Here is a 27,080-nt window from a genome sequence, read left to right on the forward strand (position 1 = left end):
CTGCATGCCTCGTCTACAGATACTTCCATCGGCACTTTTCTTCTGAATTGACTTCTATAATTCCTGCTCTCTCTTTCAAAACAGTCCGAACACGTGCCGCCACCAGCCAACGACCATATACTGTCCAACTTCAAACCCACACAACCAACTTTTCATCTTCCTCATTTATTCATTCAACTGCCGTTTTCTGGAACAACCTTCCTTCATATGTATTTCCTGAAAATTACAATCTATAGAAGTTCGAGTCCAATGTCAACAAATATCTTCTTTTTTCCTCTTCTCAACCGCCAACCCAAGCACGGTACTAAGTACTATAGGTTCTAATACCTCTAGTGTTTGGGGTTCACATAAAAAAAAAAAGAAAAAAAAAAAGAAATGCAACTGGAAATTGTTTTATGGTAGTAACCCCTAGAAATGTGCTTTAGTAAAATGTGAGGTGTTAATAGTGTATCTCTGCCTTTACGGTGTTGTTTATTCAGTTGCTACACGCTTGCAGCTTTGTTTATGTGTATCAAGCGTGCCTCCTCGTTTTGTAATTGTGCTTTATTCCCTAAAAATGAGTAAAATACTTAAAAGGTGTGAAAAGGAAGCACCCTGGCGAAGACACTGCCGATTCAGAGAGAAAAAGAAAAGCAATATCGATAAACAGAGGCGGACTGTGTCAAAAATTCTTACACGGGAAAATTTATAGTGGCCTCATACTATGGTTTATGGCCAAAATCACAATGACTTGCGGCCCACCGGGGTTTCCCCGGTAAGGCTTATGGCCAGTCCGCCTCTGTCGATAGAGAAAAAATATGAAATTGTGAAAAGCTTTGAGCAAAATGAAAGACCGTGTGATATTGCACGTGCTACAGACATAAATGAGGCAATGCCGAGAATTACAAAGAATGTAGAGAAAATAAAAACAACTTTCATAGCAGGAACAACTCAAAGTGTAATTAAAATCCATTAGATTAAGACACAAATAATTGGAAGAGATGGAACGGCTGTCATCTGTTTGGATAGAAAATCAAACAAAAAACAAGTTTGCTTACGATACAAGCAAAAGCATTAGCGATATTTTATTGTGTAATAGTCGTAATAAAATACGTAATGTTTTGGTTACAAATGTGTGTTCAATCTTGGGAGGTCGGCACCTAACCCTATTTTTCCAATAGGGTCTGTTGTTTATATTGCACGATTTTGCATTGCACGAGGGTTTCTAGGAACACAATATCATGCTATACGAGGACTGACTGTATATTTATATCAGTAATAAAAAAGAAAGTTAATAATTATAACGACTGTAACTAATAATTATGGGTTAATGCAGTTGTAGAGCAATCATGCATTACAACCATGATGTGTATAAAATATTAAAGATAATAGAAAATAATAGAAGTAGTAAATCAATCAAATAATACCATTCGGGGATTTAAGAAAATGCAAAAAAAAAAAAAAAAAAAAATTTATTGCTTTTTACCCACAATCCAGATGACTTCAACTGGGGCCAACCACCCAGATTGAAGGCAAAAAAAGACGACAAGAAGTTCTCTGTTTCTGTAATGATCAATATATGCTAAGTAATTTAAATCTAAATCAAATATAGGCCAAATATAGTAATTAAAAATGGTTTAGAAATTTTAGAATCAAAAGTAAGAAAATTTAAGTAAATTATAAATGTAAGCATATATTAATCATCGTTGACCCGACAGAGAACGTAATTTAATGATTAAAATAAGATTAAATATATAATACATACTACATATCTACCGTATCCAGGACATAATGTAGTAACGATAATAGTCGTCATGTGGTGCCCCCTATGTGATGGATATGGTAAAAATAAATAATTAATTAATTAACCAATCAAATTTAAGTTAATGTAAAGAGAAACATGCAGATAGTAAGAAGAAAAACTAAAGGAGTAGGAATAATAGAACCTGAACTCTATAAACGCGAAAAATAGTGGCATAGATATGAAATACAGTCTGTCCTCGTATAGCACGATAGTTGCGTTCCTAGAAATCCTCGTGCAATGCAAAATCGTGCAATATAAACAGGCCCTATGGGAAAAGTAGGGTTAGGTGCCGACCACCCAAGATTGAACACACATTTGGAACCAAAACATTACCAAACACAATAAATAATCGGGTAATTTTAATCGTTATAAAATACTTACGTATTTTATAACGATTAAAATACGTAATAAAAATAATATTATATTATAATAAAGTATTTTTAGTATTTTTTAATACTAAAAAAGTATTTTTTACGAATAAAATACGTATTTTATTCGTAAAAAATTTATTATATTAAATAAAATAGTCGTAATAAAATACTTACGTATTTTATAATACGTAAGTCGTAATAAAATATTGCTAATGCTTTTGCTTCTATCGTAAGCAAACTTGCTTTTTGCTTGATTTTCTATCCAAAGAGATGACAGCCGTTCCATCTCTTCCAATTCTTTGTGTCTTAATCTAATGGATTTTAATTACACTTTGAGTTGTTCCCGCTATGAAAGTTGTTTTTATTTTCTCCGCATTCTTTGTAATTCTCGGCGTTGCCTCATTTAGGTCTGTAGCACGTGCAATATCACATGGTCTTTCATTTCGCTCAAAGCGTTTCACAATTTCATATTTTTTCTCTATTGACAGAAGCAGACTGGCCATAAGCCTTACGGGGGAAACCACGGTGGGCCGGAGGTCGGTGTGATTTTGGCCATAAACCGTAGTATGAGGCCACTATAAATTTTCCCGGGTAAGAATTTTTGAACCAGTCCGCCTCTGTTTATCGATATTGCTTTTTTTTTTTTCTCTCTGAATGTGCAGTGTCTTAGCCAGGACGCTTCCTTTTCACACCTTTTAAGTATTTTACTAATTTTTAGGGAATAAAGCACAATTACAAAACGAGGAGGCACGCTTGATACACATAAACAAAGCTGCGCGCGTGTAGCAACTGAATAAATAACACCGTAAAGGCCGAGATACACTATTAATTAACACCTCGCATTTTACTAAAGCACATTTTTGGAGGTTACTACCATAAAACAATAAAAACAATTTCCAGTTGAGTTTCTGCTAGTGGAATCTGTTATAAACTGGTAGTAAACTCGATCTAATTGCATTTGTGATTATACCGATAGCTGGAATTGTTAGTTTTTACGTTATTATGGTGAAATGTGTTTCCCCTTCACTGATATAAAACACGTAAATACATTTTCAGACTCTTCTTCATTGCTATCGTGTTGCGTTCAGTTGGGGTGATTCCGCGTTCGACTGCCATTTCTTGTAAACACAAAGGCGAATCGTGTATAAGCGAATTCGGTTTGTGTTATATAAGATAACGTTCCCCTATTTATAAATCGTGTATGATCGAATTCGTGTAATGCAAACACGTGGTATACGAGGACCGACTGTAGTTTCTCCTACGTCTTCAGATTGCCCTAATAATTTTGGAGAAATAAAAATAAGAGTGTAGGATAGCTTAAAGACATTACAAGATATAAGTTATGGCTTGGGTATGCCCGGGATCGCAAACCCGTTCCTATAGTAGGACCCTGAGCTGAATTTGCATGTTACCTCAGCGTGAACTTAAGTAAACTTAAATGAATTTAACTATGTAAAAAAAAAAAAAAAAAAAAAAAAAGATACACTGTAATTTGCAAGCCGGTGGGTACAAGTTTTCTCCGCCGTAAGACCCCAAGAAAGCAAAGTGTATGCCATGTACATATATACATGGCACTAAATATGACAATTATTTTGAACCAATGGGTTCAGAAAACAAATTTTTGAAATTAATTATGCTTATCACTTTCCTGAAGTAGTATTTTAGGTAAGCGATAGGGAAATTATTGTTGTACAACGCTGTTATGTTTGCTGAACAGTTTTTATTATTATCGCAAATATAAGCAATCCTCAGACATTGGGATAAAATGATATTAGCATGCACTGATTTTGATATCTTAGATCCCCAGTTTGTAAGGCCGACTACATTGAAATTAAATGCGTCTCTTTTATTATATACGTTTACGTCTATATTATTATGGAATACTTCTATATGAAGATCCAGGTAATTTGCTATAGTATCAGAACTATTAGTTTTTTCTAATACAAGTTCTTCTGGATATAATTTACTGTAATCCTGGACAAAATGTGGACAGTTAAACACACATAGATCATCTACGTATCTGAATATAAGTAGGTAATCTTGGAATGCTCTTTCTGTATAATATAGATAAAGGTTTGCGATTATGCTTGCTGCTGGACTTCTCATAGGGGTGCCATTCACTTGCAAGTATAACGATGTTTCGTCCTATACATAATTATTAAAGATGCATAAATTTATTAGAATATCCTAATAGGTTAAATCAACCTTTATAGCATTTTTATTTTCCAAATATAGTTTCTGGAGAAAGACTTTTAAATTATCAAGATTAATGCTAGTAAATTGACTGTTAAAGTCAAATGTTTATATTTGTTGAATATTATATTTTATTGCATTTATAATTGGTAAGTTATTTATTATAATAGTTTTATTTACGTTATTTAATATAATTTTAAGTACCTTTTCTAATGTTTTTCCTGGAATTTTAGCAAAACTATCTCTACATGATGTTATGAATCTAAATGCAATAGGTTATTTATGAAATTTGGGTATGCCATATATAAATGGGTATTTTAGGTTATTATACTTTAACTTTAATTTTTTGATTATTATATTAGAGGAAGATGCTATGTGTTTATATGTATGGCTTGACTGTAGTTCATTTTTAATAATTTCTATATAATATGATTTACATATAATTGCAAGCAGCTTTGTCAACGGGAGTAATTACAAAATGTTCATGTATATCTTTGAGCTGCCTATTTATTAATTTTGTATTATATAGATATCCGGTATGAATTTCAATTAATTATATTTGTTAGATATGATATTAAGTATTGTAAATAACCACATGTGGTATGCCTCAACCGGAATGTTATATTTGTATGCTGATCTTATGCAGTATTTTAATAAATCTAGATATAACAATTTTTTAAAGGTAGATTTATTAATAGGTAGATTAGGTCAAAATTTAAAACCAAGTGATAAAATATCTCTAAGTTCAGGATATGGGATTATATCTAAATCGCCGGTTATAATGTGGTTATGGTTAGGATCCACGTATCTATGAACACATGTATCCTGTCTGATGTTAATATTGTGAAGGTTTGTAGCTATTATTTTATAGTTACACGCTTTGAGACCAAATGGTTTAGAATATCTAAATCTGATATTAATATGTAAGTTATTAATAGGCAGCAAGTCATTACGTAAATTAATAGTTCTATTCTATGTATATCCAAATCATCCATCATTTTATTTTGAAAATATAAGACGAGGACAGAGTTTTCTAAAGGTTGCTTGTTAATATTCAAAATATTAATTCTGAATTTAACAATGTCTAGTATAATGTGCATAAGGTGAGAAGATGCAGAGACATAATCATTGGCTTTTCTGCTTAGTGCTTTGAGTACACTAACTTTAATACTGAAAAGTGTGTTATGTATTTTACTAATATTTATAGGATCAGTGTCCCACATTTTGAATAAATCTATGAAGTCTCCTAGATGTTCTCGGTTGCTTTTATATGTGTTGGATTTACTATATTTTCTTTTGCAATTATATTTATGAAGTTTGGCAATTTGAAGCATATTATAAACACAAATATCTTTCAAATTATTTGTCATATATTTTTTATTAAATCTATTATTCAGACTGTATGGATATACAGTAATACCCCGAAGTTACGCGATAGGTGGGTCCGACGAAAATCGCTTAAGTCGAATTCGCGTAAGTCGGGGTACAACTTTGCATATAAATACATATAAATTTTGTTTAATTGGGACCAAGGACTAACAAAAACACTAGTTTAGAAGAAAAATATTTAATAAAATTGCAGTTATTTATACATATTAATACAAAATATGTATTAAAAAAATAAATGAGTTACGTAAAAAAGTTATTTCGATGTCGATGGCTTCATAAAATCTAACAAATTCGTCTGACGACACAGCGCATTCTTTTTTTCACGCAGAATTTCTTCGTAGCAAGTTAATTTTTTTATTCCTTGCTTTGTAGCTATAATGCATTCTTCGTTGGAGTCTGTGTTCTAAAATTTTTAAGCCCTTTTCAATTGAGCTGAGACCTTCTGTCAAACTTGCAATTGTCATGTGCTTTTCTGGTGGAACTTGGTCTGAAGTATCGGATACTTCAGTGACGTTTTGCTCACTCATTTCTATGAGCTCATTCATTGTCAGCTCCTGACTATGTGAATCCAACAGCTCGTTGACATCATCACCATTGACTTCCAAATCTAATTGCATGGCAAGATTAACAACTTCTTCTATCACATGAGCGACATGATCAGTTTCTGGCATTGTTTTCGTCTCGTTTTTGAAAAAAAATGAACAAAGTTTCTTCCAGAGACCATTCAATGTTTTTTTTTTTTGTGAATTTCATCCTAAGATTCTTCAATGATTCTTACTGCATCTAAAACATTGAATTGTTTCCAAAAGTCTTTAACAGATATATCACTATTTTGTCTCGTAGCTTCGTTCAGACGTGCAAACGAACACCTCATGTAGTAAGCCTTGAAAGTTTTGATGACTCCCTGGTCCATCGGTTGAAGCAAGCTGGTTGTGTTTGGAGGCAAAAACACAACTTTCACACGTGGGTCGAAATTAATTAGGGTGGCAGGAGGGTGACCGGGTGCATTGTCAATAAGAAACATCACTTTAAATGGAATCTGTTTAGACTTGCAATAACGTTCGACTTCGGGTATGAAGTGGTGACCAAACCAGTCCTCAAAAACGGAAGCTGTCACCCAAGCTTTATGATTTGACTTCCAAGTCACTGGTAAGCTAATTTTAGATATACACCAAACGAAAAAATCAAGAACCGCGTAACTCCAAGTTCGCATAAGTCGGGGTAGCGTAAGTCGGGGTATTACTGTAGTGTTTTATATTGTAACATGCTAATTTCTTCTTGCAATAATCTTTCATTTGTGTTATTAATTACATTAAGTATTGAAATGAAAATATTACCAAAAGTATGTTTTTGGAAATGTCTGAATTCAATATCATGTTCAAGATTACCTGTTTTCTTACTGGATTTGTTATTATAAGTATTAATATCGGAACGATGAAGGTTCATTCTGATATGTAGATTATTGCTGGTTTGACCAATATATTTAACATTGCAAGTACGACAAGTGATCATATATATAACATTATTCATTTTACAGAATATTTGTAAATTTATATTAATTGTAGCATGATTTGGATGCATATAGGGGCAAGTAAGACATAATTTGTTATTGCAAGGTTGAAATTTAAGAAATGGTAATTGGGTATTAGTGCCAGAAGCATTATATGCTAAACTGCTGTGTAAAGTGTGTGATATTTGTATATGTGTCAATGTATTAACATGGTTAGGATTACTATCCATGGCAACAATAGTATCCTCGGTCACTTTTATCCTACTCTGCCGATGTAGTATTTTATTATTACAGTTTTTAAGTAGCATAATAAGAACAAAGTTATTGAAAATGTCGAAATATAAAATAAAATATAATGTATATAATATAAAACCCAAAATGTGCACTCATAAATCCATGAAGGTAAAATTAGGAAAGATCAATGAAGGTAAAATTAAGAAAAAAGAAATATAATTGAAAAAGCAATCTTAGGTAGTGTATACTTAACCTAAGCAAAGCTTTTGTATATATTTATATCAGTAATAAAAAGGAAAGTTAATAATTATAACGACTGTAACTAATATTTATGGGTCAATGCAGTTGCAGAGCAATCATGCATTACAACCATAATGTGTAAAAAATATTAAAGATAATAGAAAATAATAGAAAAAGTAAATCAATCAAATAATACCATTCATGGACTTAGGAAAACGCAAAAAAAAAAAAAAAAAAAAAAAATCGCTTTTTACCCACAATTCAGATGACTTCAACTGGGGCCAACCACCCAGACTGAAGGTAAAAAAAACGACAAGAAGTTCTCAGTTTCTGTAATGATCAATATATGCTAAGTAATTTAGTGTAGTGTAGTCAATTTCTTACTATCTGCAGGTTTCTCTTTGCGTTAACTTAAATTTGATTGGTTAATTAATTAATTATTTTTTTTTACCATATCCATCACATAGGAGGCACCACATATTATTTTGCAACTATTATCGTTACTACATTATGTCCTAGATACAGTAGATATGTAGTATGTATTGTATATTTAATCTTTATTTTAATCATTAAATTACGTTCTCTGTCAGGTCAACGATGATTAATATATGCTTACATTTATAATTTACTTATATTTTCTTACTTTTGATTCTAAAATTTCTTAACCATTTTTAATTACTATATTTGGTTTAGATTTAAATTACTTAGCATATATTGATCATTACAGAAACAGAGAACTTCTTGTCATTTTTTTGCCTTCAGTCTGGGTGTTTGGCCCCAGTTGAAGTCATCTGGATTGTGAGTAAAAAGCGATAATTTTTTTTTTTTTTTTTTTGCGTTTTCTTAAATCCCTGAATGGTATTATTTGATTGATTTACTTTTTCTATTATCTTTAATATTATATATATATATGTATGTGTGTGTGTGAATGTAGCTAAACTATTGCCTGAGTGGTAACAACATTTTATCAACATACTTCAGACTGAATCCTTTGATCTGTCCCCCCCCACACAACTTCAGTTTTCTTGTTGTCAATTTCGTAATGAACTAATTTGCATTAATTGATTATTGATTATGCCATAATCAATTATTTTGACTGACTCTTTCATTTAGCAAAAGATGAGAGACTTAGAACAGAATTGAACATATTACTGCTATATAAATTTTTAAAGCTCATTAAGAGTAGTGTTATTTATTCCTGTAATATACCTTTCAATGCATACATTAGGAATTATGATAAATTTTTATCTTATTTACTCTTAATTTCCATTGAATGTGTGTATTCATGATGACTTATTCTTTTTTTTTTTTTTTTTTTCTTCCATCTTAGGTCTGATGATTCAGATTATGAATTTAGTGATCACGAAGTGAACAAGCTTCTTATTGTCACTCAAACACCACCCTTAACAGGATCACAGCAGTCATTAACACAGCCACCCCATGTTAAAAAACATGATGGATATGACAGGACAGGAGACTGGATAACTCGTGTAAAAATAACTCAAGATTTAGCAAAAATTATAAATGATGGACTCTATTATTATGAACAGGATTTATGGCAGAAAGTGGAAATGGTAAGTTTTTTTTTTTTTATAAGTGTTAAAACTGATAAGATTATACCTTGGTGTTTTTTAATGAAATGTAGAGGTAATTGAACTTTTAATTAGATATTTATTATGCAAATTTCATCTAAATTTTAAAAGAAATTAGAGACATTGTTGATATTCTTAGGTATCTGAGTAATTGGTGTTCTACAGCAGTAGTACACAACCTGGAGTGACAAGCTTCTGCCCCCCCCCCCCCAGACTCCAATTTTCCTTATACAATAAAACCTGGTTAATTAGAAGTTCAAGGATCAAATGGGTTTGAAATATCTGTACAGAATAAGAACCTGCCAGTATTAATTAATCAAGAGAAACTTTTAATTACTCATTAATAATCTTTCAGTTTGTTGTGGTAGACATTCTTGAATAGGTGGTTAATGTGAATCAGCCAATATAAGAAAGATAAATTTTACACACATCACACGAGATTGCTGAGTTTTGGATTTGTTTGTGATGCTGTTACTAGCTGTGCAGTTCATTGTATATGGCTTTTTGTTAATTCCTTAAATTAAGCATTGTGCATCTCTCTCTCTCTCTCTCTCTCTCTCTCTCTCTCTCTGCGTGTGGGTGAATCCATGTATCTAGATATATTACTTGTGCTTTAATATTTGTAATTCATGCAAAAAAAAAAAGGTGACAATTTTGCCTTATTCCTTTCAATAAATAACTAATATTTGTAAAATAATAGGAGTTTACCACAATATAGTACGTAGAACACTTCCATATGATACCCTCCAGAAATTAAAGCGGAAAAAATGAAAAAATCAACAACTTACCAGTACATTAAAGTAAAATATAAATAATTCAATAATTAAAAAACCAATTTAACACAATTCAAATCAATTTAAAACAATTAAAAATGAAATTAACGCAATTAAAAGAATCTAACGAAAATGTTCAACGATTTTCTTTCCCGAAGCTGACAACGCTGTCAGCTTCAGGAAGTAAAATCGTTTTGAACATTTTCGTTAGATTCTTTTAATTGCGTTAATTTGATTTTTAATTGTTTTAAATTGATTTGAATTGTGTTAAATTGGTATTTTTATTATTTATATTTTACTCTAATGTACCGGTAAGTTGTCAATTTTTTTTTCATTTTTTTCCGTTTTTAATTTCTGAAGGGTATCATACGGAAGTGTTCTACGTACTATATTGAGGTAAACTCCTCTTATTATTTTACAAATATTATTATCAACGCAGAATGTATTGAGTATTACAGCTCTGATTCATACTATCTAATAACTAAATTGATAACCACTCTTTTTATCTCACTTAGTCATCTCTTTATCCATCACAGTAACTTGCCCCTAATGGCACACTGTTTCAGTTTATACAGCAGTCTTTTATATGGAACGGTGTGAAAAGCTTTTCTGAAATCTAAGTATATGATGTTAAAATAATTCTTTACATCCAGGTCCTTCATTACTGCAAAACAGTATTCAATTTAATTTGTCAGACAGCTTGCCAATTAACAAATCCATGCTGTAAATACAGTAAAACTGCATTCTTGTTTAGATGGTCCCACATTACTTTTTTTCAAGCAACCTCCATAATTTTCTCTGGACCAGAAGCCAAGCTTAACAAGTTTGTAATTAATCCTGTCACCCTTTGAATTGAGGATACATTCACACATTTTTGGTCCATTGAGACCTCCCCCGAATTGAAAGATTCTTTTATAATTATGGCTAAAGGTTGCCTCTTTCAATATAATTGGATAGATCCCATGCACTCCAAGTGCATTTTTGATGTTTATCTTGAAACAATATCTCTTTCACTTTCCTCTTAGTTATCAAAAATTCATTCACCTCCCTCATAGAATTTAATACACTTCTAGCATCACCATCCTTAAAAAAAGTTCCTCACATGTGAATGTGAGGAACTTTTCAAGGATGGTGATATCTATTCAGTTTTTCAGCAACCTTAGTAGAATCAACAGTTAAATCTTTCATATCTAGTGAGCCAGTATGATTCATCCTCTTACTTCTGTTTACATAAATAAAGAAGCCTTACTGCTTTTCTTTGCAATCTCTGCTAGAGACTTCTGTTAATCTCCCTTAGCTTACCTAAACTCCTTTGTGACTTGATTGCAGACTGGTTTATCTCTACTGTAGGCTTCCGTATCATCTCATAATTTACATGCATTCCATATATTTTTATTCTCTGTTACCAGTTTCATGAGTTTATTTAAATCCATTGAGGTCTAATCCTTGAACAGTATCTCTTAGTTGGTATTAAAAGCCTAGTAGCTCCTGCACTCTTGCTCTCATTTTTGTTTTCCCATTGCCTATGTCACACTGAATGTTATGACTCTGTGACAACTACAGTGCACTGCCCACTCATGGTGACTAGGTGCACTGCCTTAGTGTGATCTAATCCTTGAACAGTATCTCTTAGTTGGTATTAAAAGCCTAGTAGCTCCTGCACTCTTGCTCTCATTTTTGTTTTCCCATTGCCTATGTCACACTGAATGTTATGACTCTGTGACAACTACAGTGCACTGGCCACTCATGGTGACTAGGTGCACTGCCTTAGTGTGATAGCTTAAATAAATTTAAGGCTGAACTAGACACATTTGGAGCAGCTGAGGACCGGATGGGGGAAGGTTTTTTATTATTTTTTTTTTTTTTTTGGTTGATGCTCTATAAGCTTGCTTTCTTTATAAGCAGTACTTCAAATTTACTTACTATGCTGCTCATATTAGTGTACATGCACCTGTTTTTCTCTTTAGTAACCCTAACAGAACCATGATGTTATTGTTATTTGGTTTTTAGGAGCATTAGCAACTAAGGCCATATTGCTCCGGGGATATGCGGTGGTCATTCCCTGACCTTTCCGCACCCTCCGTATTTGGTGGCTCACAGGCTCGAACCCCGGTCTAATCAAGAAGCATGTGCTATGCACTGCTGCTCCTGCCCACCTGGCTACAGAGGCACCAACCATGATGTATTTGATTGTGTCATGATGACCCCTAACAGGCCTTGTTGTTTCTGATACCTTGCTCTTCAGACCATTGTATGTTCAAATAGAAGCAGTGTAAGGATCACTTACACCTGTGGCACTTGCAAATCTTTTAGTGTCTTCTGATGCTAGTAGTTTCCCTACCCATCTAATGCTGCCTCTATACCATCAACAAATATTCTTGTACCTCTTTTATTTAAGCATATTCCATCCCTGTAAAAATCTTTGTTAACAATCACAGACCAGAATAGGAAAAATTCTACCCCATGAGCTTTGCACAGTCTCTCTAGGGCAGAATTGACTGACAGGGCTCTCATCATCTGCTGTCTCTCCTCACGTCTGGATAGAATTGCAGAGACTTTTAAATTTAATCCTATGCAATGACTTTTCCTTCTTTTGTCCTGTACTAAGTAAATCCTCAGCAGCTTTTCTCTTTTCTCAGCAGATTTTTGGTACCCATGTGTGTACAACATTGTCTTTTCTGCCCTTAAAGTGGGCCATTAAGTACAAGATGAAAAATATTCAGTTATAGTTGCAAATTTATAATGAATTGCACTCAACAGCAAAGCCGAATAAACCAGAAACTGCAAATTGTTTTATGGTAGTGACCTCCAGAAATGTGCTTTAGTAAAATGTGAGCTTGCATGAGATGATAATAATGTGTTTCCACCTTAACCCTGTGAAGTTTTTTACAGAAAATTTCATTTTGGCCATCATCACAGTGCCAACTAAGAGAATAGGTGACAGCTGTACTGGTAAATCTTCCAAGAAAAGGAAAGCGATCGATGTGGATCAGAAAATTAAAGTAATAATGATGTGTGAAAATGGTCAAACATTAACAAGTATCGTGCAGAATTTAGATTTGTCAGTGTCAACAGTGAACACAATAATAAAGGATGAAGACAGAATACGAGAAGCGGTGAAGGGATGAGCACCAGTGAAATCAACTATAACCAAGGCTACGAAATGCAAATCAGTTTTTACAGTACAATAACATCGTTTCTTCTTCATTTTATGTTTTCTTTCCTTATGTGCCACTCTGGCTACTTCACCTTTGTTCCCAGATAAAATTTATAACTATTTTTCTATATATATATATATATATATATATATATATATATATATATATATATATATATAACTAATATATAAAATACATAACTAATGAATTGAAAAATATATAACTGTTTTTCTTAATTTTTTTGAGGATATGTGGTTTTTATAATTTTGGCATATCAGGGATATAGTACGAATATTTTATTAGTCATTCCTGAGTTACGTAAAACTCGACTTACTGTGTATATATATATATATATTTCCAATTTCACCTATCTATCTGCTCCAATAGTCTGTCCAGTTCTTCCTTGAATTTATCCACCTCCACAACGATGGATGGCGGCTTGTTCCAGCAATCAACCCCCCATTGGCTTAAAGGCAAACTTCCTTACATATATTCTGCAGCCATCCTTCCTCAATTTGAATTTATGCCCCCTAATATTAATAGTCTGAGCAAGAGGAAGAATCCCATCAGCATTGAGTTGCTCAATCCATTCAAAGCCTAAATTAGAATCACCCCTATGGGGTGATCTGATTTAGGCTTTGAATTTGGTTGTGATTCTAGTCTAGGTTGTGATTCTAGGATTCTAGTGATTGAAAGGTGCCTAGTGTCCAGCTGCAATTTGCAGACAGAACTGAAGCCTTTCTTGGTAAGAGCACACCAGCCCTCTGTTCCCCTCGCCAGTTTTGTTGCCCTTCTCTGTAGCTGTTCCAGCAGTTCTACATCCATCCTAAAATGAGGCCTCCAGACATGCAGTAATCAAGATTTGGCCTGATCGTTGCGTTATACGATGGGATAATCACCTCCTCATTCCTGCTATTAAAATTCCTGTATATCATTGACAAAACCTCGTGAGCTGTCCTGGCCACCTATGTGCACTACTCCTAGACCTTCATATGACACTGCACAATCAATTACCCCAGGTACTTTTCATTTTTTACTACTTTAGGATTACTGCTATCAGTATGCAGTACCTTGCATTTGTCAACATTGAACTTCAAATGCCATTTTTCAGTCCAGCTGCCTAATTTTTCTAGAGCTTGTTGCTGTAGCATACCTTCATTACTGTTATTGACCACCCTAACAACCTTTGTATCATCTTCAAACTTAGATGTTAAGCCTGATATTCCTTCATCAGTATCATTAACAAATACAGAAAACAACAATTGTGCCCAGCACTGAACTCCGTGGAACTCCACTAATAATATTACTCCACGAGTGGTGTCAGTGGGTAACCACTCTTGTCTTTTGCCACTCAACCATCCCTTTATCCATGGCAGTAAAATTTCCCTTAATGTCACACTGCTCCAATTTGTACTGCAGTCTTTTATGTGCAATAGTATCAAAAGCTTTCTTGAAATCCAAAGTATGATATCAGAATTATTATTATTATTATTTTTTTTTTTTTGCATTCAGTTCCTTTGTCTTTGTATCATAGTATCTGCATCACAGTGAAATTTGTCAGAAAAGAACTCTTAGCTGTGGCTGAAGTATAACTGCACTCCTGTCTAGCTGGTTCCTGCATTACTACTTTAACCGGTGATTCTAATTTTTCTAGACCTGAAGTTAAGCTAACAGGTTTGTAATTACTTATGTTATCTTTTGATTGCCTTTGTGAGTTGGGGATACATTTGCACATCTCTAGCCCACAGAGACCTCCCCCTGAATCCAAAGATGCTCTCATAATTGGATTACTATTTGTTAGAGGTGCATTATAGCCACAGCAGCTTATGTGCCTGTATCTGCTCTTCAGGGTAAACTTCCTCCAAGTCACCCCTATTTACAACAAATTCAAATAAATTTAGTGCAGCTTCATACAAACAAGCAAAAAATAATCTTCTGTTGGATTCCTGGACATTTTGGAATCACAGGCAACAAAAAGCAGATTTTTCCGCCAAGAATGAGTCTCATAACGTCAGACATCCAGATTCCTTACACCGATTACAAACGGGTCTCACAATGTGCCCGAAGAAAAAAATGGCTTTTCATTTCGCAAGAGAACAAAACCAATAAATTGTTCCAAATTAAAAATTATCACAAGCTGTGGCTATCAAACCTCAGAGGGAATAGGAAGGAAGAAGTTGTACTTTCTAGATTGCAGATTGGGCATACCCACCTAACTCAGTTACCTACTCACACGGAACGATCCTCCACTATGCAGCAACTGTTAAACTCCACTCACAGTAAAACAATCTTATTCTTGATTGGCCATTATACGTAAGAGAACGACAAACAGCTTTTTCACATCTATGTTCCTCAAATCAACCTACTTCACAGAAAATTCTCGGAAACCGACCTGATATAAATGATCTCTTTACCTTCCTGAGAACAATAAACAAATTCCATCTAATCTAAATCCACCTTGCTATTTTGTTTATTAATCCTATACTCTAAATAATATTGTAATAGGTGCATTATGGCCTTAGTAGCCCTTGCACCAATAAATCAAACCACCAACAACAGCTTATGCACCGTTAAACCCCCATAACACACACGCACACACAATTTGTTAAAAGGGCATCAGTCATTTTTTTTTTCAGGCCATTTTTGATTTTATTTAGTTTTCCTTAAATATAAAATAGTTCTCTTAATTGGTATTAAAAGAGCATCAGGCAAAGCTATTTTCTGTGAAAAATCAAACATTAAAATTCTTGCTTTTTGTTAAAAGGGCAAGAATCAATGACATACCCTTTTAACAACTAAAGTCTTCTTGGTATTGAAGACATTGCATGTGTGGCAGCCATCGTGTTCTCAACTTTTTGCTTTGTTTAGACAAATTAAATTTAGTTTTTAGTTGAATGTTTTTCAATCATCTAGTAAATAAACTGTTTATTTCTGTTTGTAATTACCTAAATTTAGTATGATTGAAAGTGATTCTAGTAGTGTTAGTGCAATAGACATTCTAAAGAGAAAAGGGAAACATTCTGATGAATATAAGAGAAAAAAAATTTAAGTGGGCTAAAATAAAAGGAGAGGCAGGGCACATTAATTACAAAGGAACTCACATCGAGGCTAAGAATTTGCTTCATCATGCAGGTAAGTTAGCTATTTTAAATAATTATTGTCTGGTGATTATTGAAAAGGCAGTGTCTCCTTTTGTTTTTTTTTCATTATTACTCATTTTTCATTGTAGATGCAGAAAAGAATGTTAGAAGCTACTTGGAGAAGAAAATTTGGGAGACATTTTTTCCAAATTTTATGATATTAAAACTAAGAATAAGCAAGATATGTACATTCAAGGACTTTTTGACATTGTACCAGTAAAACAAAAGCGGCCAAGAAATGTTGATAATGGAAGGGTAAATGTTGCATCATTGAAATATTATTTACTGAATGGATCCACAAGGGAGAATGTGTATGAAGGCACTAGTTTCTGTATTTGACATTAGTATTAAAAGGGTCAGAAGAATCTGAAATATTAAAGTACAAGGAAGAATGCCAGAAGGTGGATGGCACATTAGCTACTGCCTTCCTTTAGATACAAAAATTAAAGTAAGAGAATACATACATTCTTTTCATTTGAAACAGTCACTCCATTTGGGGAAAAAATGCTAATCTTAGTGCTGATTTAGATATTAAAACAATGTTTAAATTTTTTAAAAGAAAATAAATATCTGAATGAAAATAGTTACTATTATTATTATGCATTTTTCAAACTTATAATAAAAATTTTCTTTGAAAATTGATTATAAGTTTGGTAGGCTGTATGTTGATACTTGCTGTACTTGTAAAGAATTACAATTAAAAATTAGATCATCTCACTTAAATGATTTAGTAATTGAACTGCTGTAGCTGAATTGACAGTTCATCAAAAAGAAGCAAAAACTTTTATTCTGCATTTAAGTCATGAAACATCAGAAGATGGCAAGAAGTAAGATCATGTATTGTCACTTTGCTTCTGACTTAAGGCAAAATTTATCACTGCCAAAGGTACCAGTTTAAGAGCTCTTTTTACCTTAGGCATTTGACTGTAAATTTATTTTGTATCAACAACATTAACGGAAACAAAAGTTATTTTTATTTATCATGAAGGAGAAGGTCTAGGGTAATTAAGGCCTAGGTGGAGTATGCTATTTTTTAAATGAACAACAAACAGGTGTCATCAATTTATCGAACTTCACCTATTTTCAGACAACTGTTCGGGCTAGATAAAAAAAAATCAAACGCCTTCATGTTACCTATTCACATTTACAAAACTAAGTCATTTTGAGAAGAGTCAACATTTTCCTCCATTAGAGGGCATGGCTTCTTACTGTGTGATTTTGGAACAAAATATATATGTGTTATTAAGAAAACATGACCAATTACATAGCCTATATTAAAAGTTCAGAGCTAGTTATGAAAAGTAGTAAGCCAGGAAAATTTGTTGCTCATGGAGTGAAAACAGAAGTTATTTTGGATTTTAAAAATTGGTGGAAGAAACAAGGCAGTAGTTTCAGAAGAAAAAAAAAAAGATGAAAAATTTAAGACTTGGAATAAGTTCATTGTTTCATTTTATATACCACACTTATAAAAAGGGATACATCACATATTTGAGTTTTTATCAATGGACTCAGCTCATACAATCTTTATGAAAAATGGAAAAGTTGTAGATTTACTCTTTATAGCCATTAGAAAAAGTGCCCATAAATGAGGCAAAAATTAAAGACAGTTAAAACGTTTGGTTATATGTACCAGAAGAGCATAAACTTTTATCAAGAGTTATTCAATTGGCCATTTGCTGCAGAGAGAGAGATAAGTAATTTTTTTCTTTTTTTATTATTTCACATTTTGTATTTTTGTATTCAAAGATTTATTTTCAAATAAATTTTCACATGTGAAATGTATTCAGCTTGTTTCCCTTCTTACCTATCAGAAAGTAAAAATAATATATTTTATGCATATCATAAATAATAATAATAAAAAAAAAAAAAAATCCTAGTGCCAAAACCTGTTAATTGTGAAGTGCATCAGTCCACAACTTTCAAAATTCATTTAAAAATTAAGTAATTAGTAATGTTAAATTTTTTTAGTGGTAAATGATAAATAGGAGGGGAGAGAGAGAGAGAGAGAGAGAGAGAGAGAGAGAGAGAGAGAGAGAGAGAGAGAGAGAGAGAGAGAGAGACTATCAGGAACTTCTGTGTTGGTCACTTACACACTAGTAGAAAATTTCTGGATGTATTAGATGACTATTTTCTATAGTAGCAGCATGTTAGAGAGGCAACAAAAGAAAGCAACACCCTTGATCTGATTATCAGCAGTGACTCATCATCTATTAAGAATATCCAAATAAAGGAACTACTAGATGGCAGTTAACATAATTTAAGTAACCGATTTTGCTTTCTGAAAGTCAACTACAGTGGTTTTAGACAGTTTTTAAACTCCTTAAGTAGGATCAACTAATGATGATCTCAAATGAAAATTCTAAATGGGAGATTATCATATAAGCTGCTACACTATCTAAGGCAGTGTTTTACTTTTTATGCTATCTAAGGCAGTGTTTCCCAAACGTTTTGCTTGCTGACCCCTTTTGGCTTCGAAAAATAACGGATTCACACATCCTTGCTCATGTAAATATAGAGTGTCCGGATGATAGGTATCCAAAATTAAAAAATTATATCTCAGAACTGATTTATTATATATTTACAGTCTGCCTTTTTCAGTCTGACACAAAAAAATAACCGAATAATAAACTGTCACTGTTTGAGTATACATTCAGTCATACCTCATGGGCTACTAGTGTGAAGAATGGTGTTCTTTTTCATCCCACAAAGTCCTTTAAAGTTGGGACTAATTGTAAACAACTGAATTCTCATGTTGGATGCACCATCTAGTCTGTAACAAAATTTAGATTTTGTTGCCATATACCTTGAAAATCCAGCTTCACACAGATAAGTTGCAGAAAATGGAAGATTTTTAGCATTGATATTTAGACACTTGCAGATATTCTTGAAGAAGACTGCACCAAAATTCAACCAAAAGAAGCTCATTGAATTTCTAGTATCAGATGTAATATCTATCATATACTTGTAATTTGGCACAGACTTGCCATCCAGTTTCTCTGAAATACAAAATGGATTTCGGACTCAGGTAGCATCATCGGTAGAAGATGGGAAGTATTTCTGAAACACCTGTTGCAAACCATTTAAATGTTGGACAATGCTACAACAAAATAGTTTCTTCCAGGCTAGATTCTGGCTCTGTTAAAAAGTCATTCAGAATTGGAAAGCATGGCTTCTTCCAAAACTCAAGTTTACGTTGAAAAGATGCAATTCTTTCCCTTGTTGGGAATATTGACAATCTCTTTCCTTAACAGGAGTGATTTAGTTCATTAATTCTTTTAAAAAGGTCTGCTGAGTATGCCACTTTTTGCAGCCAAGATGTATTTATACCAAACAGTGCATATTAATAATCAAAGCATATCAATATAAAAATAAATTTCCGAGCAGTTTAAAAACTCTAACAAGAACTTTCCCCTAGAAAGCCACCTTATTTCTGTATGAAGCAGAGTATTGTGTCCACTGCCATTTCTTTGCAAAGTAACTTAAACACTCTTTTTAAGTGGCCTCGAATTTAGGTCTCTATCCAACACAGATTTTAGGTCTCTATCCAACACAGATTTTAGGTCTCTTTCCATAATTTTGGCTGCAAGTGCTTGTCGATGGAGCACACGGTGACTACTTGAACAAGACGGTGCTAACTCCTTGATATACACCACTGCTCATGCATTTTTCCTGTCATTGATCTGGCCCCATAAGGGCACTCATCAACACACTATCCCAACTGATTCATGTTCTATCATTAGTATTAGTAATGGCCGCATGGTGCAAGAAAGCCTATGGCTTATGCTGCACCAGCCAAAAAAAAAAAAAAACTAATCATTAATAAAAGGAAACCTATCATCCTATGCGTTTCCCCTCACCCGAAAGTACTATCCAGATGGCCTTTGAATTTCCCCAAACTGTCAGCCTCTAACACCCATGTAGGCAACTTATTCCAGTAATTTATAACTTGCTGGCTAAAATAAAACTTCCTGCAGTCCACTCTAAACATCTCCCCCCTGTAACTTGAATTTATGTCCCCTAGTTCTAGCATCATTTATAATCTTGAAAATTTCGGCCTCATTCATTTTACTGATGCCTCTCAGAGGTATGTGATATGTGGAATGATTGATTGTATACTCAAATAGTGACAGATTAAGAATTATTAATATGTATAATTAACCACTCTTATACCACATGGAGTTATTAATATATATTTTATTTAAGCAAAGCCTAAACTAATATATACAATTGGGTAACGTTTTTCAGGTATCTTGACGATGCCCATCATCAGACCGTACCGTTTGGGAAATAGAGATAAAAATTAAAAAGGTGAATGTTACTAATTAGATTTACATTGAGCAGTTCTAAATTACCATCACAATTTTTAACAAAGGATCAGTAGAACTGCTCAGTGTAAATCTAATTAGTAAACATCTTTTTAATTTTTATCTCTATTTCCCAAACAGCACGGTCTGATGATGGGTATTGGCAAGATACCTGAAACATTACCCAAATGTATATATATTAGTTTAGGCTATGCTTAAAAAATATATATATTAATAAATCTTAATGGATAACAATCACGTAATGTCCTTCCCTAACTGGCGCCTCTGTAGCCAGGTGGGAAGGAGCAGCAGTGCGTAGCACACGCTTCTTGATTAGACTTGGGTTCGAGCCCGTCACCACCAAATACGGAGAATGCGGAAAGGTCAGGGAATGACCACCGCATATCCCGGAGCAATATGGCCTTAGTTGCTAATGCTCCTAAAAACCAAATAACAAACTAACAAACAATCCTTCCTTAACTGTATTAGTGACAGTTTATGGTTCACTTTTATGTGTGTTGATTATAAACGTATAATAAATCAGTTCTGAAATATAAATTTTTAATTTTGTGGTACCTACTGACCGGACACCCCATATTTAATTGAGCTAGGATGTGAGGATCCGTGGTTATTTTTCAAAGCCAAAAGGGGTCTGCAAGCAAAAAACTTTTGGCAAACATTGTTCAAATGTATCACCAATTCACAAAGGGGGTTCAAACGGTGACACAAGTAACTATAGACCTGTGAGTTTAACTTGTGTTCCGGATAAAATAATGGAATCACTAGTTAAAGAAGCATTGCAGGATCATCTAGACAAGACTGCAGTAATAGTTAAGACACAGCATGGGTTTGTTAAAGGGAGGTCTTGTCTGAACAATTTGATTGGATACTTGATGTGGTTACAAAGGAACTGAATGCCAAAAATAATTTTTATATCATATACTTGGATTTCAGGAAAGCTTTTGATACTGTTGCACATGGAAGACTGCTGTACAAATTGAATATGTATGGCATTAAGGGTAAGTTGCTACAGTGGATAAAGGGATGGTTGACTGGGAGATTACGCAGTGGTAATCAATGGATACTGCTCTTCGTGGTCAAATATTATTAGTGGAGTTTCCCAGGGTTTGGTGTTGGGCCCATTGTTGTTTTGTATATTTATCAACGATATTGATGAAGGTATATCAGGTTTAATGTCCAAATTTGCAGATGATACAAAGGTTGGCAGGGTTGTTAACGACAGTAAAGACAATATGCTACTCCAACTGGATCTAGATAAGTTGGGCAAATGGGCTGAGAAGTGGCAACTGAAGTTTAACATTAACAAATGCATATGGGTAGCAATAACCGAAGAGAAACGTACCAACTGTGTGATACTACACTCAGGGAAGTGGAAAGCAAAAAAGAACAGGGTAATTGTGCAGTTTAATATGAAGTTTGCAGAGCAGTGCAGATAGGCTGCCAGGGCAAGTTATTAGTGGAGTTTCCCAGGGTTTGGTGTTGGGCCCAGTCTTGTCAATGATATATGGGAATTTTGCTAGCAGGGACAGGGGGAGAAGGTGCCTCTGTAGCCAGGTGGGCAGGAGCAGCAGTGCATAGCACATGCTTCTTGATTAGACCGGAGTTCGAGCCCGTGAGCCACCAAATACGGAGGATGCAGAAAGGTCAGGGAATGACCACCGCATATCCCCGGAGCAATATGGCCTTAGTTGCTAATACTCCTAAAAACCAAATAACAACAACGACAGGGAGAGGGAGGTGATTATCCTGTTATATAAGACAATGGTCAGGCCACACCTAGAGTACCGTTGTATAGGTCTGGAGGCCTCATTTTAGGAAGGATGTAGAGTTGCTAGAATGAGTACAAAGAAGGGCAACAAGATTGGTGAGGGGAACAAAGTGGTGCTCTTACCAAGAGAAAGGCTTAAGTCCTGCAAATTGCAGCACATGGAGAGTAGGCACCTGCAAGGTGATCTGATTGAGGTTTATAAGGCCTTGAATTGCTTGAGCAAGCTGACTGCTGATGGGATTCCTCCTCTTGCTCAGATTAAGAACCTGAGGGGACACAGATTCAAATTGGGGAAAGACAGTTGTAGAACAGAATTGTGGAAATTTTACCTTTAGACACCAGGTCGTTGATTGGTGGAACAGACTTCCATCTTTTGTTGTGGAAGTTGATAGCCTAAATAAATTTAAGGCTGAGCTGGACAGGCATTTGGAACAAATGGAGGGTTTTTTCTTTTTTCTTCTGATGCTACATAAGCTTGCTTTCTTGCATCGTATGCCTCTACTAATGCTAATAAGGCATTAGTCAGGCCACATCTTGAGTGCTGCATACAGGTGTGAAAACCTAATTTATTAAAGATCTGGATCTCCTGGAATGGGTGTAGAGAAAAATAACCAGATTAGTCAAGAACACAATGGGGCACACATCACAAAATACTGTAGTTTTGCAAATTGCAGTGCTTGTAAATTAGGCACACTGAGTTAATCTGATTGAAGTGTTTAAGGCTTTAAATAGATTGAGCGAACTTAATCCTGATGGTATTTTAACTCTTTCTCAGACAACATACACGAGGACATACACTTAAATTGAAGAAGAATGGCTGCAGGATGGATGTGCAGATATTTGGTTTCAGGAAGAGAGTAATAGATTGTTGGAACAAACTACCATTGGGTGTTAAGGAAGTGTGGTTGGAATAAATTTAAAGAAGAATTAGATATATTCATTGAAAAGGCTCTGGAGTCAGGAACTCTGTAATTCTACTAAATAACACTGACTCGAATCTGTAAAATGTTTTTATTATGATAAAATAAAATACATGTGTACTGATTGTATAACAAGAATAAAATTCATTAAAATATATAAAATTAAAAGTGATAAAAGTTGTTTAAAATCATTAGAACCACTAATACAGGAGCTTTTGGCAGCAGCCGACCACGTTCATCAGCTGTAGTGGTTGCAGGATGACTGAAAATTTATATGTACCACACATCTCAGCAGGTCTGCGACATGAACTATGGCATCTGCGCACGGTTCACTTCTTGTGCATTGGAACTGGAAAATGGACGGGCCACTCTAAACCGTTCACCTCTTCGTAGGATAAGGGCTTCAAAGATTGGATGAATGCGACAGCCCTTATCCCTTTTAAGATGTAGCGCTCGGACGAACATATTCTTAAACTCTCCAGCCATTTCTGGTTACAAAAGTCATGTGCCTTATCCACGATCACAGCTTCTTTAGCAGTAATGCCATGCCCAGTTTCCCAGGCATGTTCCCCTAGAACTGAACCTCTGTAATTTGCAGTCTTAAGGGGCTCTATTGTGTTCCTCTACGCGATCCCACAGTCTGCATTTCGTTTCCACCACATAACACCCTCCACAATCAGGACACTCAATTTCATATATGACCCCACTAGTGTCATTACCCTCAATAGGAGCTTTAGTTGCGGACACTACTGTGTGCAGTCTCCGACCTGGCAGCTGCACACAGCATATCTTACATGATTGTAAGATATGGGAAATGTGTTCTGAAATGCCCGGATAGTAGGGGATGTATGTGGTGGTAACAGGTGTAAAAGCATCCCTGCGACTGTTGTTCATACCTCCTAAACATCTCTCAATGCTCTGGGGGTAACCGCACATTACTAGGTCCGCTGTAACACGTTTAATCTTCTCGCCTTTCTCTTCAGATTAGGAGCAGTTGGACCCCACCCTTTCCAATAAAGCCTTAACCACACTACTTTTGTGGCAACTGGCCTGAGCTGTTTTGAAGTGTGTGTATCGGCCCCGACATGGGTTTTCTGTAAACCTTAGTTTTCAAGTGTCGGCCTTCTCTGTACACACACACACACGCGCGCCCCCAGCTCAACCTCCGAGGTAAGCCGAATATAAGGTGAACTGCTATTCAACCACTCAAGTATTACTGTTTCATGTCCTCTTTTCTTTGTGAACGTGTCATCAACATATCTCTTCCATGTATGTAATGGGGGAGGACTAGAGCTCCCCAACATCCTATCTTCAAATTCTTCCATGGTTAAATTGGCTATAATTGCACTAATAGGTGAACCCATGGCCACTCTGTGAACCTGCTGGTACATAACCTTTTGGAATAACATAGTGGTACTACATAAACATAAGCCAACACCTTCACAAATATCTTCACCACTTAGGGCTGTCCTATCTTTCAAAGTACCATCTCTACTCAAAGCATTCCGCACACAATCCAAGCTGTGTTCGACAGGCATACGTGTGAACAAAGAAATGACATCAAAGGATGCCATAATCTCGCCCTCTTCTACCTCTTGAGCAAGGATGAACTATACAAATTCCCTGCTATTTTTAATAGCATGATCCGTGTGCCCTACTAGGGGGATACAAGTTCAGCCAGAAATCTGGATAGTGCATGTGTTGGACTGCCAATAAACGACACAATGGGTCTGAGAGCCTTGTGCACTTTAGGCAGACCAACGCATGCACTATCCAGTGCATGCGTTGGTCTGCCTAAATAGGAGGCATTACTTTTGTACTGCTCGTCATAATAAAAGATGGCAGTAGATTTAATGACAGTTTACATTTTAAAAGACATTAATTTTAAATGTCTTGAAAAATCTAAATTAATATGTACATATTCCACAGAGCCCAGACATGACAACATAAATTCACATCCCTGCTTTGGAAAGAATTAAATGTTGTACAGCAGCATTTTCTTACCTGTTTTTTCAGATATGGACTACTATTATGTTTGTGGTAGGGATTATGAATCACAAAAATGTTAAATTATATATATAAATTATATTAATGACTTTTTTTAAATATGATGATATGTATCCATTTAATATATGGTTATTATAGGCATCTCCTGTCACTGTTTGTGGGATCTGTTGCTTGCCTCAAACAAAAAAAAAAACAAAAAAAAAAAAAAACGTTTTTTATTGTGAAGTCCTGTGGGCCATAGGTTGGAAATCACTGCTGTATAATAAATACAGTGGTATAGTGTAAAAGTATAGCAATTTACAGTGATTGTTCAGTTACCTAGCCATCAAGCAACCTCCGTAGCCAGGTGGGCAGGAGCAGCAGCGCGTAGCACACGCTTCTTGATTAGACCGGGGTTCGAGCCCATGAGCCACCAAATATGGAGGATGCAGAAAGGTCAGGGAATGACCACCGCATATCCCTGGAGCAATATGGCCTCAGTTGCTAATGCTCCTAAAAACCAAATAATAACCATCAAGCAACTCTGTTGTGTGGAGGATTTTTTGTTTTCAACCCAACACCAACAGCTTTCTTCCTTGAATTTTGAAAGCACTTTAGATTTATTATTTTTAGGAAAAAAGTGTATAGGATGGCAATTCCTCTAACCTTTTGTGGCCACTCTGGAATTTGTGATTTGCCGATAATAAAATTGGAGGTATAGAAATGTTATACTGCCTCCTCTCCCTGTCAATAATTAGTTAAAGCTGCCTTTGCTGTCAACAGAAATTATTTAAGACCAATGAGAGATGAGTGCAAGGACACATTTTTATAAATATATGTTTATACATACAGGACAGTTACAACCATATTCATGTGTAATTTCTCAGGCAGGAAGAGTTTTACTTCCTGTGTGCAGGAAGTATGCTTTGCACAATTGGTGTAACACTCTGTGTGGTATTTAAATGAAATATTGCTGAAGCAGTTTGGTAGGTAATTACTTCAGCAACTTTGCTGTGTTTCAATTTATCATTTCAAAATTTGATCAATGGCCCAAGGAGATTAACAAAAAAATAATAATAAATATAGTTAATGAAGTTGATCACATAGAGATATTGGAGAGCTTCCCAAGCGTGCCAATTTTAAAACATTTGTGCTGCATTGCTACAAAAGCTCTTAATCTTTGACTTCTGAATTACTAGGGTTGCAGTTTATGGATTTGAGATTACCTTTTATGGGAATCTCAAATCCATAAACTCTCACATCCACTTTTCCCTTTTATGGGAAAAGTGGATGTAAGAAAACCAAACTTTTATTTGTCAGAATCTGATTTTGTTAATATTATTCATGATCCATATTTCATTTTTATTTCAGTCTGAAAAGCCATACAAAACAGTAGATTTGATTTCTCAAGAAAAATTCAAGACATTTGCTCCTCCCATGCCTCCAATTATTAATCAGACTGTTCCTCCACCACCCCCACCACTATATTCAGATTCACATATTGTTCGGACTGTACCAACTGATGTTCCAGAAGTGCCATATGATAGTCCTCGTTATGCTCCAGGATCCCGTACTCCTTGTGCCCACAAAGACAGAGTGGCTCCACGCTTTTACCCTGTTGTAAAAGAGGGCCGACCAACAGACCCCTCAGTATGTATATTGTATTTTTGTCTGTTATACCTTTGTCTGCCAAATATA

General features: G+C 34.7%; 1 protein-coding gene across 3 annotated transcripts in view; it reads left to right on the plus strand.

The window, feature by feature from the left end:
- larp (La related protein) overlaps positions 1–27,080 on the plus strand; it is a 467,832-nt gene that overhangs the window by 337,505 nt on the left and 103,247 nt on the right. For all 3 annotated transcript variants that reach the window (XM_090369301.1, XM_090369300.1, XM_090369299.1), the window contains 2 exons: positions 9,051–9,294; positions 26,754–27,032. In XM_090369301.1, coding sequence (XP_090225427.1) covers positions 9,051–9,294; positions 26,754–27,032 — 523 coding nt within the window. The remainder of the gene's footprint in view (positions 1–9,050; positions 9,295–26,753; positions 27,033–27,080) is intronic.

This window comes from Mastigoproctus giganteus, chromosome 3 (assembly GCF_048544385.1).
Source record: "Mastigoproctus giganteus isolate SK-2022 chromosome 3, ASM4854438v1, whole genome shotgun sequence".
In the NCBI taxonomy this organism is placed as follows: Eukaryota; Metazoa; Arthropoda; class Arachnida; order Uropygi; family Thelyphonidae; genus Mastigoproctus; species Mastigoproctus giganteus.